The following is a 12,662-nucleotide window of genomic DNA, read 5'->3' on the forward strand; positions in this document are numbered from 1 at the left end:
TTAAAAAACTTAAATACATATAACAAGTTTTAACATTAAATTTTAAATAATCAACAATAACATAACAAGTCTCAATAATATCTTAAAAATCCAACAATAACATAACAATTAAAATAAAATTATAGATTAATTAAAATAAATAAATAAATAACATTTTGAACATAAAATATTTATTAAATAATAATAATACATGAATAATATAAAAAATTGAATATGTTATAAGTATAATTGTAAATATAATAATAAAATAATAATATTATAACAGATTGTGCGATTTGGATTGGATTTGATCAATTATGAAAATTAGATTCAAATCAAATCCGATCTAGCAGTTTTTAAAAAATAGAATCTAATTAAATTTGAATTAGTGCGGTTTTAATCAATTTTCAATTTGGACTGAATTGGATGAACGGTTTAATTTGGATCGTTTCGATTTGAACACCTCCTATTTGGGTCAACCACCGTCCTAGCTTGTGAGTAAACGGGGCCTAAGCCCACTACATGGGCCTTTATTATGTTTTGAGCTAGTATTGAGCTTTGTTAATTTTAGTATTGGGTCTTGAATTAGAACCTGCTCACGACCAAAAACAAGTAGAACCAACTCTAGCTACTCTTTTTGTTCTTGCAATTACTTATTAATTATTTCGATTTTGCTAAGTAGTTGAGCCATAAATCCCCTTATAAGCATATTAGTGCTACTTGAAATTGATTAATTGATAGAAAAGCTTTCCAATTCTTTCAAAGCCAAGGAATTGGCAAAATAATAAAGTGAATGATTAATCATTTTTAAATTAAAAGAGTAGAGTTCACAATTTCAGATATATTATATGACGGTGGGTTAATCATTCTTAAGTTAATTATTTTATTATTTTACCAATTTTTTGGTTTCAGAGGATTTAAATTCAAATTAAAAGGGGAGTTAGTTAATAAACAAGAGTGGAGGAGATTGTAAAGGGTGTGGTGTTGGTGTTGGTGGGGCAGGAAGTTGAACATTATTATGATCATATTCATGGGAAGACGGAACAACCATGACCGAACCCATGGCCTTGAATCCATGAATGTGATGGGTAGCAATTAGCAACGACACGCGCGCGAGAGAGAGAAATCCTCTTTAATTTGATCTCTTTCTCTTTCTCCCTTTCCATTTTCTTGGTAGCAGGTAGCCACAAGCTCGAAATAGCAAGCAAGTGAAGTAGAGTAGTGATGCTTAACCCCGGTGGTGATTTGGTGCCAGCACCATCTTCACCAACCAACTCTTCCGTTTCCTCCTCTGATCTTGACACCGAGGTATTCTCTTATCACTTTCACTTCTTCAGAGATCAATTTCATTTGTCATTTAATAATAATTTGTGGGCTGTGAGTGTGACAGTCAACTGGATCATTCTTCCACGACAGAAGCACCTCACTGGGCACTCTCATGGGGGTCAGCTTCCCAACAATTGCCTTCAGAGCTCCCTCTCAGCCTAATTCCGCCGCCGCTTCTTTTGCCACTATCCCCATCAGGGATCCGGATCCCACCTCAAAGAAGACCAAGAAACCACAAGCACGGTGGTGGCGCTTCTGCAGAGACGGCTTCGCCAAGCCGGCATCGCTCGCTGACTTCCTCGAGGTCGAACGCCGCATCGGGGACGGCGCCTTCTACGGCACAACGGCCGAGTTGGAGAGCATGGTCATTAATTCGCATACCAGCCATGGGCGACGGTTATTTGCCGACGGCAGGGTCCTTCCGCCGCCGGTCGTGGACGACGCAGCATCCACGGCTGGGACTCTTTGTAGCAGATTCCCCGTCTTGCTCACCGGGATCTGTAGCGGAGGTGCGGGATAAACCAACCAAGCCCCACAGCCTTTTTTTTTTCCCCGCAAGCGAAAGGATGGGATTTGGATGGATCATTTTTCTTATGATTGTTTTGTAGTTTGCTTAATCAATGAGCTACTGTACTAGTACATTACTATATTACGATTTGTGTATCTGTGGCTGTGCTTTACCTGCATAAAGCAATAATGTTCGGCTTTTCCTTTTAGAACTTTTACTTTTCACTTTTGTTCAAATAATAATAATTTAAGAGAAATACTAGGCCAACAACTTTTGTAATTTATAGTTATCAAATAATTATCAACGATAATTTTAATGGTATAAAATTAGTAAGAGATTTTATCTAATAATTTTTTTGTTGATTACATGCTAGCCAAAATATAATAAAATTGCTGACTGCTAAACTTTTTCATAATTTAATACTACATTCCGTGCAAATTAGATAATATACTTCACTAACACTAAACATGTAAAAGAATCACTAGTTGAATTTTGGTTAGATAATAATGAAAAAAATTTACAAGGTGTTCGGTTGTTGATAATCAGCCGAGTTTATAGCAACTTATAATATTGATGAGTTGCTTGATGGAAGAAATTATATTCGGTTTGAGTTGAATACTACGTATAAAAATATGTCGACGTTCAAGTTAAAAGCAAGTCTTAATAATATAATAAGAAATAGAAAAAATAAATAAAGAACATATGATCCTTTTGTATGTTATTTTAGTTTTTATATAGAGTGAAAGATTGTTGTAATATTTTAAATTACGTTGAGATCCTTGACGAATTCCGTACATATCGCTATGTAAGTTACTTTTACCGAATCATGGTTGTTATTTGACTTAGGGCTTACATGCCCGAACTTATCGTTTCTGTTGTTAAGGTATGATGTGCGTATCATAGCCCCAAGCTTGGTCGGTCTTGAGGGAAGCAAGTCGAGTTTTTGTCGCTTGTATATACTCAACAATGTCTTTATGATGAGATGTTGAAGTCTTCAACACTTGCTTGACTGGACCAATGAGTTAATCACTAGACCAACTCAACTTGATTTTTTAACATCCTTGTCGTTTTAGGCTTTGGTGGTTTCCTCCTCATTGCGCCGAGGTTGTTGTTTGTCTATTCTCTGAGCCTCGCGGAACTCTTCAATTTCCATTTGTCCAGCAGCTTTCTCCCAGAACTCGGCTAGCGTCTTTACCTTTGTTACTGCTATGGTCTCTCGAAATTTACCAGGACGAAGGCCGCTTTTGATTGCAAACAAGTGTACATCCAGGCTAAGGTCTGGAATCTCTATGGTTGCCTTAGCAAAGCGCGTCATATGATCTTTGAGACTTTCGTGCTGTCCTTACTTGATGGTGTTAAGATAGTCTGATCCATGTATGTATATTTTAGACGCGGCGAAGTGACTAGTAAAGGCCTCCGCCAAGTCCTCAAAGTTTGAAATAGACCCTGCAGGTAATTTGGAAAACCAATATAAACAGTATCATCTAAAAAAGTTGGAAAAGAACGATAACGAATAGGGTTAGAAGCACCGTTAAAAAACATCATCGCCTGAAATTTAGTAATGTGGATGTGAGGGTCTCTGAGTCCTTCGTATGACTTGAGAGTGGTAGACAGTGTAAAGCTCTTCGACATTTAAAATTGTATAATATGTTCTAAAAAATGATTGGATATTGTCTTTTTTTTTTGTAGGGACTATCTCATCCGGACGAACTTTCACTATGGGTTCGTCGTTTGGGTTTGTGCTCTTGGGATCGTCCTTGTCCTTCTTCCCATTTTGTTGCTGGGTTAGTAACTCAGTTATTCTTTGAAGCTCCACTTGGAGTTCTGCATTTTGTGCCAGTAGTTTGGACTGCGTCGGTTATAGGATCCCATTATCGACAATTTTTGGAGTTTTTGCGTCAGAAAAAGAAATTCAATATGTGGATTAATATAACTTGACTCCACGGTAAGTGTCAAATGTTTCGGTTGTTGATGATCAACCAAACTCATATCGACTCCTAATATCGATGAGTTGCTTAATTGGAGAAGTTATACATAGACTTAAATTGAACACCACGTGTAAAAACACTTACAAAAAATATTCCAACACTTAAATCATAAGCAAATCTTAATAATATGATAAGAAGTAAAAAAAATAAGTAAAGAGCAGATAATCTTTCTGTATGTTATTTTGGTTCTTCATATAAAGTGAGAGTCTGTTGTGATATTTTTGAATTACGTAGATCCTTAATGAATCCTATGCATATCGTTATGTAAGTTACTTTTAGTGAATCACAATTGTTATTTGATTTGGGATTTATGTGTCTGAACTTATCATTTTTGTTGCCTAAGTATGATGTGCGTATCACAAAGTATTTTCACATTAAATTGATAATTAAATTATTAAATAATGTGATTAAATTAGCACGTAACGAATTTAGACTAAAAATAGAATTAGTTACTTAAAAAAATATAGAAATTTATATGTAAGTAATATTTACGTGAAATTAATATCTATCTAATAATTTTTAATTATTAGTTATTTTGGCTAAATTTTGTTGGTTACTAAATATCTCCATTAATTCTATAATTAGACAATTCCACATAGAGTAAAGTTAGGGACCAAAAACATATCAGCCAAAATCTAGCCAAATATCTCTGGATGAATTCAAAATTTTTACGAGTTAATATATATGAATGTTTCTTCTACTAAATATTAGAATGTTTCTTTTTTATATTAAATGAATGTTTTTTATATATTTTTCGAATTTGTGATTGTTAGAAGTGGATAGATTAATGTGAAAAAAAAGAGAAAGATTTTTATAAGTTTTAATTAGGTTTACTTAATCAATTTAAAATTTTTTAACTTTTAAATTTAAAAAATTTAAAATTAATTAATTATTGATATAAATTAATATAGTTTTGTTTAATTTTTGGCTTATACTTTTCCTTCCACATAAATACCACTTAAAAGGAATCAAATTAATAATTGCCTGACTCAAGGGTTAACTTGTAGAGTAATTGCCTGCTATTTGCTAGTAGGTTCCCAATAATGAAATGAATCAGTTCTCGTATTTCTAATTACATTAGCAGTCTTTGATCGCGTACAAACTAAAACCAGAGTGTAAATTTGTGTCAAGGAGCATATAGAAGACGGCTAAATCTAAGGTGTGTGAAACTACAAATAGAATGAAAAAATCCAAGAAAAATGGAGACAAAATTAAAACATGTATGTATCTAAGCTCTTGATGGACTTTCGTTAATGGTCTCCAGTGCGGGCCTCCAAGATCTCAGCTTTGAGTACGTTTCATCAGTCTCAGCACCAGCATCAGCAAGTGATCGCAATTTCTCGGGCTGTGGAGGACACATGCATACAAAAAAGTGGCTAAATATTGTATTAGCGAAATTGTTAAGGGTTGGCCTGGATCGGGATGCCTTGTAATTGAAGGAGCTCAACTCGTCGTGGGTGAGGACGGAGTATAGGAGGTCCATTGGCAGAAGGAAGTAGAATTTTCGGCCCTGAAGCTCTTGGTGGGCTAGCAGGCCTTGGATGCGGTGCCCTACTTTCAGGTAACCGGAATCACACACAAAGTGCCCTGGGTATTCAACCATCAGCTCTCCTGCTCTCATTGCTTTTCTGTACGCCTCCACCCTCCCATCATCCACCAATAGCACCTTAAACACCTCTTTCTTCTTCCGATTGCATGAACTACCCCCATTCCCCATTTCCATACATACATAGATACACCTTCTTGCAATAGTCTCCTCTATTTATATTCTTGCAACCTGCCTACCTGCCTGCCTGTCGCACACACATAAGACTAGCTACTTCATTCTCTTTTTCTTCCTCGGCCTTCTTAGTTTATTGGGTATCTTTAATTTATTGCCATATTTTTATGTTACTTTTCTCTATCTTTAATAATACTCATGTTTGTCGCATTGGAGCAGATTGATATATAAATATATTCAAAACTAAAAAATTTTCCATCTGACAGCAGATATGAGGACAGAAAGTTGGTATGTGGCTTTAGGACTTTTAATAAGCTTTTTTTAATATAATCTTTTTGTGACTGTGCCTCGCCCACCTGTGCAATTTAAGGATCATCTTCTTTTCTAATTTCAATGTTAGTTTGAAAATGCCACAAATGAAGGAAATATATATGTCCAACCTGTCACTAATTTGGCCTATATGACTTTAATAATATTTGGGAATATGAATGCACATACATGATACATCTGCTATTTGCGGGTACCACCCTTCTGATCTGTTGTCTAGTTTATTGGAGTGCACATGGAGAGGACTGGAGTATAGATAATCTCGCGACCTCACTTAGGACACCACCAAGCTAATGATTAGTTATGGTATCTAGCATTAATTAGCAATGGCTTTGATTTTGTAGCATTAACAAAATGGACCATGAACATCTACAATCTACATTTGATTGCAGGTCAAATCTTTGTTTGATATGGTGTCGCTATCATATGCTAGCTTGTAATATATATATATTCCCATTGATGCATGAATGGACAGTCTTTCTTCATGCACTTGCACCTACTTAGGCCCTAGGGTCGACCTGTTAGTTGTCAATTTGTCATCATGTGCTCTGCTGTTAGTATTTCCAGATAATCATACTTTGGCATCTCATATATGTATAGGTTTCTTTTCATCTTTCACAAAATAATAACAAATTATTACTGCATTTGGATAAAGTATACATCAATAATTGATTATGAACCTAATCTATTATCACCTTAATTATTGTTTTTAAGCAAAATCATATGATATTTCCAAAAACAAAAACCAGTTTTTCTTTTAGCACCAACCAAGATATTGTCCTTATCAAAAGATTGTGTGGGTTTTGATTTCTAATACACAACTAGATGTCTGCCTTGATACTGTCTCTTTTTCTCTCGGATGAAAATTACTTATACAATAAAGTGTAGATCAGACATAAATAGGATAGGAAATAGATCTTAATTTGAGTGGTGTGTTTCGGTCAAAAATAAAGAAAATAATTTTATTGAAAAAATAAAATATAAATTAATATTAACTTAGGAATTTGATTTAATACATTATTAATGTAAAATAATTCTTTTTTGTTGTCCACAGACAAATAAATTCACCACTCGACCAATCTAAATTAATTAGTGTAAAATAATTTTATATAAATATTTAATTATATAATATCATATTAATACAAATAACTACTTTTACGTCTCGTAAGTAGTCATTATAAGAATAAATATGATTAAATAATTATTTAAAACATTTTATATTATGAATGTATTAAAATCAAACTCTTAAGTTAAATATAAAACAAATAGCCGATGGGAATGGAACCATATAGTAAAAAAATTATGGGTTAACCACCAAAAGTGTCTTCAAATTAGTTAAATACTGACAAAAAAAACATCCAAATTTTACTATCGATACAAATGCCTTCAAATAATTTAAAAACACAACAATAATACTCAATAATAAATATATATTTTTTAAAAATACCTTAGAAATTGAATTTTGATACAATTTTTTACAAGCATAATTATAAAAATAATATATTATTATACATAAAAATTAGTGATTTTTTGGTTAAGTATATAATTTTTTTATATTATTTTTGTTAACAACCAATAATACTTTTAAAAAATCAGAAAATAATATATACTTAACAAAAAATCACCAAATTTTAAGAATAATAATATCTCATTTTTCTAATTATGCTTGCAAAAAATTACATCAAAATTCAATCTCTAATATATTTTTTGAGAAATACATATTTAATGTTAGTTCTTTTGCAAGATTATCTAACATTAAATATGTATTTCTCAAAAAATGCATTAGAGATTGAATTTTGATACAATTTTTTGCAAGTATGATTAAAAAAATGAGATATTAGTATCCTTAAAATTTGGTGATTTTTTGTTGAGTATATATATATATATATATTTGTAATTCTTTTGTTAACAACTAATAATACTTTTAAAAAATCACAAAAAATATATACTTAGAAAAAAATACCAAATTTTAAGAATAATAATATCTCATTTTTTTAATTATTCTTGTAAAAAATCATATCAAAATTCAATCTTCAAGGCATTTTTAAAAATATATATTTACTATTGGGTATTATTATTATGTTTTTAAATTATTTAAAGATATTTTTATCGATAGTAAAATTTAAATGTATTTTTGTCAGCGTTTGAATAATTCAAAGACATTTTTTGTAGTTAACCCAAAATTTATTGTATATTCGGAGAACAAATAAACACTCTTGTTTTGTCTTATTTATGTCAGTTTAATGTTAATTTTTATTTTAGGATTTAAGATTTAGTATTTTAAACTTTATGATTTAGAATTTAGAATTTTATTTTATTAATATATTAGATTCAAATTAAAAAAATTATAAATTTATAATACTAATATAAAATCATTAATTAATAAATATTAATTTTTTGAGAACAAGAGTACATTTAGTTTGTGTTTTTATCTTTTTAGATATTTTTTGTTTTTAAAATTAAGAAAAAATAAAATTAACATTTCTATTTCCATTTCTTATTTTTTAACAAAAATTAAAAAATTAAAAAATTAAAATTATTAAAAATAAAAACAAGACCCAGACCAAATAAACCCTGGGTAAATTCTCCCATGAAAGGCAAGGTGTAGCCACTAGCGACACGTGTGCAAGAGAAGGAGGCAGAGGAATTTGCAACGCGGTTGGACAAGCAACACATTACACCATACAAATCAGGGCTATCTAGCCTCATATCTTAAGTGTCATCTCATTAAAATATCAATTCTAATCTCATTTTGCAATTGGCACTATGACTCCATTCACAGGCTTATCCCTCCCTCCCAGGCTAGCTGTTTCAAACTCTTACTACTATTCTATGATGGCCCCTTCTACTCCTCCAATTGGAATTGGATTCGGAATCGGATATGCAAATTTCACCCTTCCACTCCAAGGATGCCCAATCCCCTCCTTTCTGCGTCTGCCTGCTGCTTCTTCTTTGCCAACCCCTTCAAGCTTCAACACAGGGACAGGTCAGCCACTTCAATTACCTCCTACTCAGTACTCAACTATTTATTATTCCTTCTATTTCAGATTTTCAGTCCTCTTGTTCTTGTTACTTGTAATGCATATCTGACCCTCAGGTTCTTTTTCTTCCGGAACAGTGCTCCCCCGTTCCACAACCCTAAATGCAAAGACGCTTACATCATTCACAGCGAAACGTAACAGATTCTCTATCCGTACAATTAAAAATAGTTCTTCAGACCCTACTAGCACTCCCTCTCCCTCTCCTCAAGCACAGGCATGTATCACTATCACTCCATCATTTTTGTCAAGTATGTACTATTTGAAGGAATCAAGGAAGTAAGTAATGATGTGTGCTCACTTTAACTATATTTTTGGATGTTACAGAAGATACCATTTGGATATACAAGGAAAGATGTTCTCGTAATTGGACTGGGAGTTACTTTCCTTGGCATTGCCTTAAAAGCTGGATTAGAGGTACCTTGGTTTCAGTTATTGGATTATACTTCCCCTCTTGTTTTAACATACCATGAGATATGGATTTTCTATAGGCATTCATTTAGGCACTGGGATTAACCTTGGAGTTGCAATTTCTTTTTTGGCAGTTTGTTGGAGTTGATCCACTACAAGCAGGAAACGTGGTTCAACTGGTGCTAGTTCTGGGCCTCACAGTTGGATGGATCTCAACATATATATTCAGAGTTTCAAACAAGGAAATGACATATGCTCAACAACTGCGTGACTATGAAAGCAAAGTGATGGAGGTAACATAATAATATTAACAAGGTTGCTTCTATTGTATAGAATTTAGCCTTAGCCAAGTGTGATAGTTGGTCATGTGGCATTGCACACTAAATATTACTTTTACTTTTGTCATTTGTACTTGAAGCCTGAGAGTTTGAGACACATGTTGATATCCAAAAAAGATAAAGGTCTATTAGTCAGAAATATTTTTCCATACATACGTCTTAATTTGTAATTTAGGACAGAATCGTCGTTAATCACATTGTTCCTCAACATGACATGCCTCGGAATACTGTTTTCCCAATTTTATTGAGTTATTGTATATTATTGGTTATTATGTTGTGAACAGATTTATTAGTATCACTTAATTACTACCTTACTTTAGGAGATTAGTATATGGAATTTTTTACAAATTAATTTTGAATGTGCAGAAACGGTTAGAGTCCCTAACAGAAGCAGAGCTAGAGGCTCTGCTTGAGGAAATTGAGGAAGAGAAGAGACGCTAAGTTTGTGGGAAGCAGGTAACTTGTTTGTATATATAATAATCTGAAATCTTACCACTGTAACTGTAAATGAAACAGAATATTCCAGTCTATATGGTCCCAGTTGATTAGTTCAGTTCAGGAAAAAAAGGTTAGACAACTTGTTAAAATCGTGTTCCTTGCCATTGAAGAAAAAACAGATGAAGCAGAGAAGAGCTCGAGATAGAGTCTATAAAAAAAAATGGATTGCTGACTGAGGTGCTAATCTTATGCCAAGCATTGGTTTTAGTAAGGTCATTGACATTTAGGATGCCTTTGGAGGAAAGGCTGAGATTGAGAAACATAGACCGGAAGATAAAAACTGAAACTAAACTAAATATTTGTATTATATTTGGTATAAAAGGTATAGAAAAGTTATGTCTTAATATTTTATTTGATTCAAGCTAAATATGAATATGAAATAAGAATATTTACTTAATTATTTTCAAGTATAAAAAAATGTTAAAATTTCAGTTTTTGTGTTCTAAAATTTCCGTTCTTTGTGTTTTCGGTTTTTAGAAATATTAAAAGGATTAAAATTTTGTGTTTCTAGACTGAAATTTTAATTTTAGTTTTTAGCTATTAAATACAATACTAAGTCTTAGTATTTTGAAAACAAACACTACCTTAAATATTTCTTAACTACCTCGTTCAAAGTGAAGCTGTGCCTCCCATGTCTCAGTATTTGCATATTTCTCTCTTTCGCTGAGTGCACTTTTATTCCTCATTCTGGAAAACTCGGAGAGTGCGAGTGCATGTTTCTGTTGAGGTAAACCTCAAAATTATGATGACACTGGGAAATGCCTGCTCACCAGCGCTACTAAATTGAAATACCCAATTGTTATTTGACTGTAAACCAAAATGATTGGTTAGACATGCAGCATGCGCATGTATGTACAAGAGCCATTCACGTGCTGGTGCAGCTTGCACTAGATTCATGAGTCTCTTGTCCATTTTTTCATTGCGTTTGCATATACACAGCAGAACCATTCACGTGCAGGTCTGAGCGTAGGGTGAACTTTTAAAACAAAGAAAGAAACAAAATCAGAAGAGAACGTTGCATAACAGATTTAGCCGTTCTATAACAAGATTAACAAAATTTCTCAATGGTACATAATCAACAGAATTTATCATTTTTGTCTAATATTTGACCAATAAAAATATTTTTATTCTAAATTCTAAATTTTATTTTTCAATAATATAAAAATAGAATATTGTCCTAAAATATTTATTAATATTGATAAAAATATCAGCCTCTTAATATTTCTCATATATATATGTTTAAAACATTGTTATTTAAAAAAATAAAATAAAATAAAATATTTTATACTATTATTGTATCAAAATTAAATTTTTATAAAAAATGTTAGCAGTGGTATTACTATTAACCTCGTGAGAGATAGAGTTGGGGAAGGATTCGTTGTGGGGAAAAGAGACTCCATTCTTTTTAAAAGTATCATCTGATTTACTATTAAAATAGAAATTGATACATATTTAATAATTAAAAAGTTAAGTTAATTATAAAAACTAAATACATTTATGAATTTAGTCTGTCTTTCTTTAGCCTTCTTTCTCTTTTCTCAATTAACACATTTATGAATGCATGCCAATATTTTATTATCCGATTCGTATCAGTATACACAACGAAGATTCCATGGGAAAAAAAAAAAGCAAAGTGATTCAATAAAATTGATCAAGAATATAAGTAACTATAAAAGAATTACCAATTTTTTGTTTTGTCATTATATTCCAATTTGTTATTAGAATATAGAAGAGAGTCACAATACCCGAGTAAGATTGCAAATTTTACTAGTGCGGAAAATAAATGTTCTAATAGAGTTGATAAATAATAAATCTTAATTATATTTGAACACCAAAATTCTACACTTTTAACACAGCCCTATCTGAAAATCATTCATTCACTATATTAAGTATAAAACAAATATATAAATAAAAAAGAATTGGTTTAACACGTTGAAGCAACATTTTAAAAGAGAACGAGTACATAGATATTAGGTCACGTTTGTTTTGAGATACTAAGATATAGATTGAAAGATTGAGACTCGAAAATTAGTATCAAAATTTTTATTTTTGTCTCTAAAATTTCAGTATTTCGGTACTTTTAAAATGTAAGGACATAAGGAATTAAAATTTTTAGAGATAAAAACAAAAATTTTAATAATATTTTACACTTAAAATACCTTTATTTTAATTAATTAATTTTAATTTTATTTTTTATACAAATTAAATTAAAATTTTATTTTTGTTTTCATTTTTATCTCTAACTTTACACCAAATAAAATACTAAAATCTATTTTAATTTTTATTTCTTAATTTTTGTCTCTCAATTTTAATTTTTTATCGTTGTTTCTCTACCAAATACTATCTTACATAGATGAATTATGGAATGATCATAGTTACGGATGAGAGAAGAGAAGATAATAAAATGACAATCATTTCAAGAAATTTGGTCTAACTTAAAATGTTAAAAAGGATAGAATTACAGATCCTTTCCTGAATCCTGATAGATTTCCGTATACGATATAACTTCGCTTTGATTATATATATTAA

At 31.5% G+C, this 12,662-nt stretch overlaps 3 protein-coding genes across 3 annotated transcripts; 2 read left to right on the top strand and 1 right to left on the bottom strand.

The window, feature by feature from the left end:
* Positions 1-899: 899 nt before the first annotated feature.
* On the top strand, positions 900-2,030 carry LOC107481612 (uncharacterized protein At3g17950). The gene is made up of 2 exons (XM_016101882.3): positions 900-1,287; positions 1,370-2,030. The coding sequence occupies exons 1-2, from the start codon at positions 1,204-1,206 to the stop codon at positions 1,823-1,825; spliced, it is 540 nt and encodes a 179-aa protein (XP_015957368.1). The 5' UTR covers positions 900-1,203; the 3' UTR covers positions 1,826-2,030.
* Positions 2,031-5,020: 2,990 nt separating this feature from the next.
* On the bottom strand, positions 5,021-5,625 carry LOC107481611 (uncharacterized). Its single transcript, XM_016101881.3, has one exon. It carries the CDS (start codon positions 5,522-5,524, stop codon positions 5,030-5,032), a length of 495 nt encoding a protein of 164 aa, XP_015957367.1. The 5' UTR covers positions 5,525-5,625; the 3' UTR covers positions 5,021-5,029.
* A 2,951-nt stretch (positions 5,626-8,576) lies between these two features.
* On the top strand, positions 8,577-10,222 carry LOC107481883 (uncharacterized). The gene is made up of 5 exons (XM_016102232.3): positions 8,577-8,834; positions 8,967-9,103; positions 9,214-9,303; positions 9,432-9,590; positions 10,002-10,222. Exons 1-5 carry the CDS (start codon positions 8,615-8,617, stop codon positions 10,074-10,076), a joined length of 681 nt encoding a protein of 226 aa, XP_015957718.1. The 5' UTR covers positions 8,577-8,614; the 3' UTR covers positions 10,077-10,222.
* Positions 10,223-12,662: the final 2,440 nt, after the last annotated feature.

This window comes from Arachis duranensis, chromosome 3, assembly GCF_000817695.3.
Source record: "Arachis duranensis cultivar V14167 chromosome 3, aradu.V14167.gnm2.J7QH, whole genome shotgun sequence".
NCBI classification, from domain to species: Eukaryota; Viridiplantae; Streptophyta; class Magnoliopsida; order Fabales; family Fabaceae; genus Arachis; species Arachis duranensis.

Excerpts from the sequence above, each read along its gene's own strand:
- LOC107481612 (XM_016101882.3), top strand. The coding sequence starts at position 1,204 with ATGCTTAACCCCGGTGGTGATTTGGTGCCAGCACCATCTTCACCAACC. Across the intron at positions 1,288-1,369 it reads CCTCTGATCTTGACACCGAG|TCAACTGGATCATTCTTCCA; the intron begins GTATTCTCTTAT and ends TGAGTGTGACAG.
- LOC107481611 (XM_016101881.3), bottom strand. The coding sequence starts at position 5,524 with ATGGAAATGGGGAATGGGGGTAGTTCATGCAATCGGAAGAAGAAAGAG.
- LOC107481883 (XM_016102232.3), top strand. The coding sequence starts at position 8,615 with ATGACTCCATTCACAGGCTTATCCCTCCCTCCCAGGCTAGCTGTTTCA. Across the intron at positions 9,104-9,213 it reads CTCCCTCTCCTCAAGCACAG|AAGATACCATTTGGATATAC; the intron begins GCATGTATCACT and ends TGGATGTTACAG. Across the intron at positions 9,591-10,001 it reads ATGAAAGCAAAGTGATGGAG|AAACGGTTAGAGTCCCTAAC; the intron begins GTAACATAATAA and ends TTGAATGTGCAG.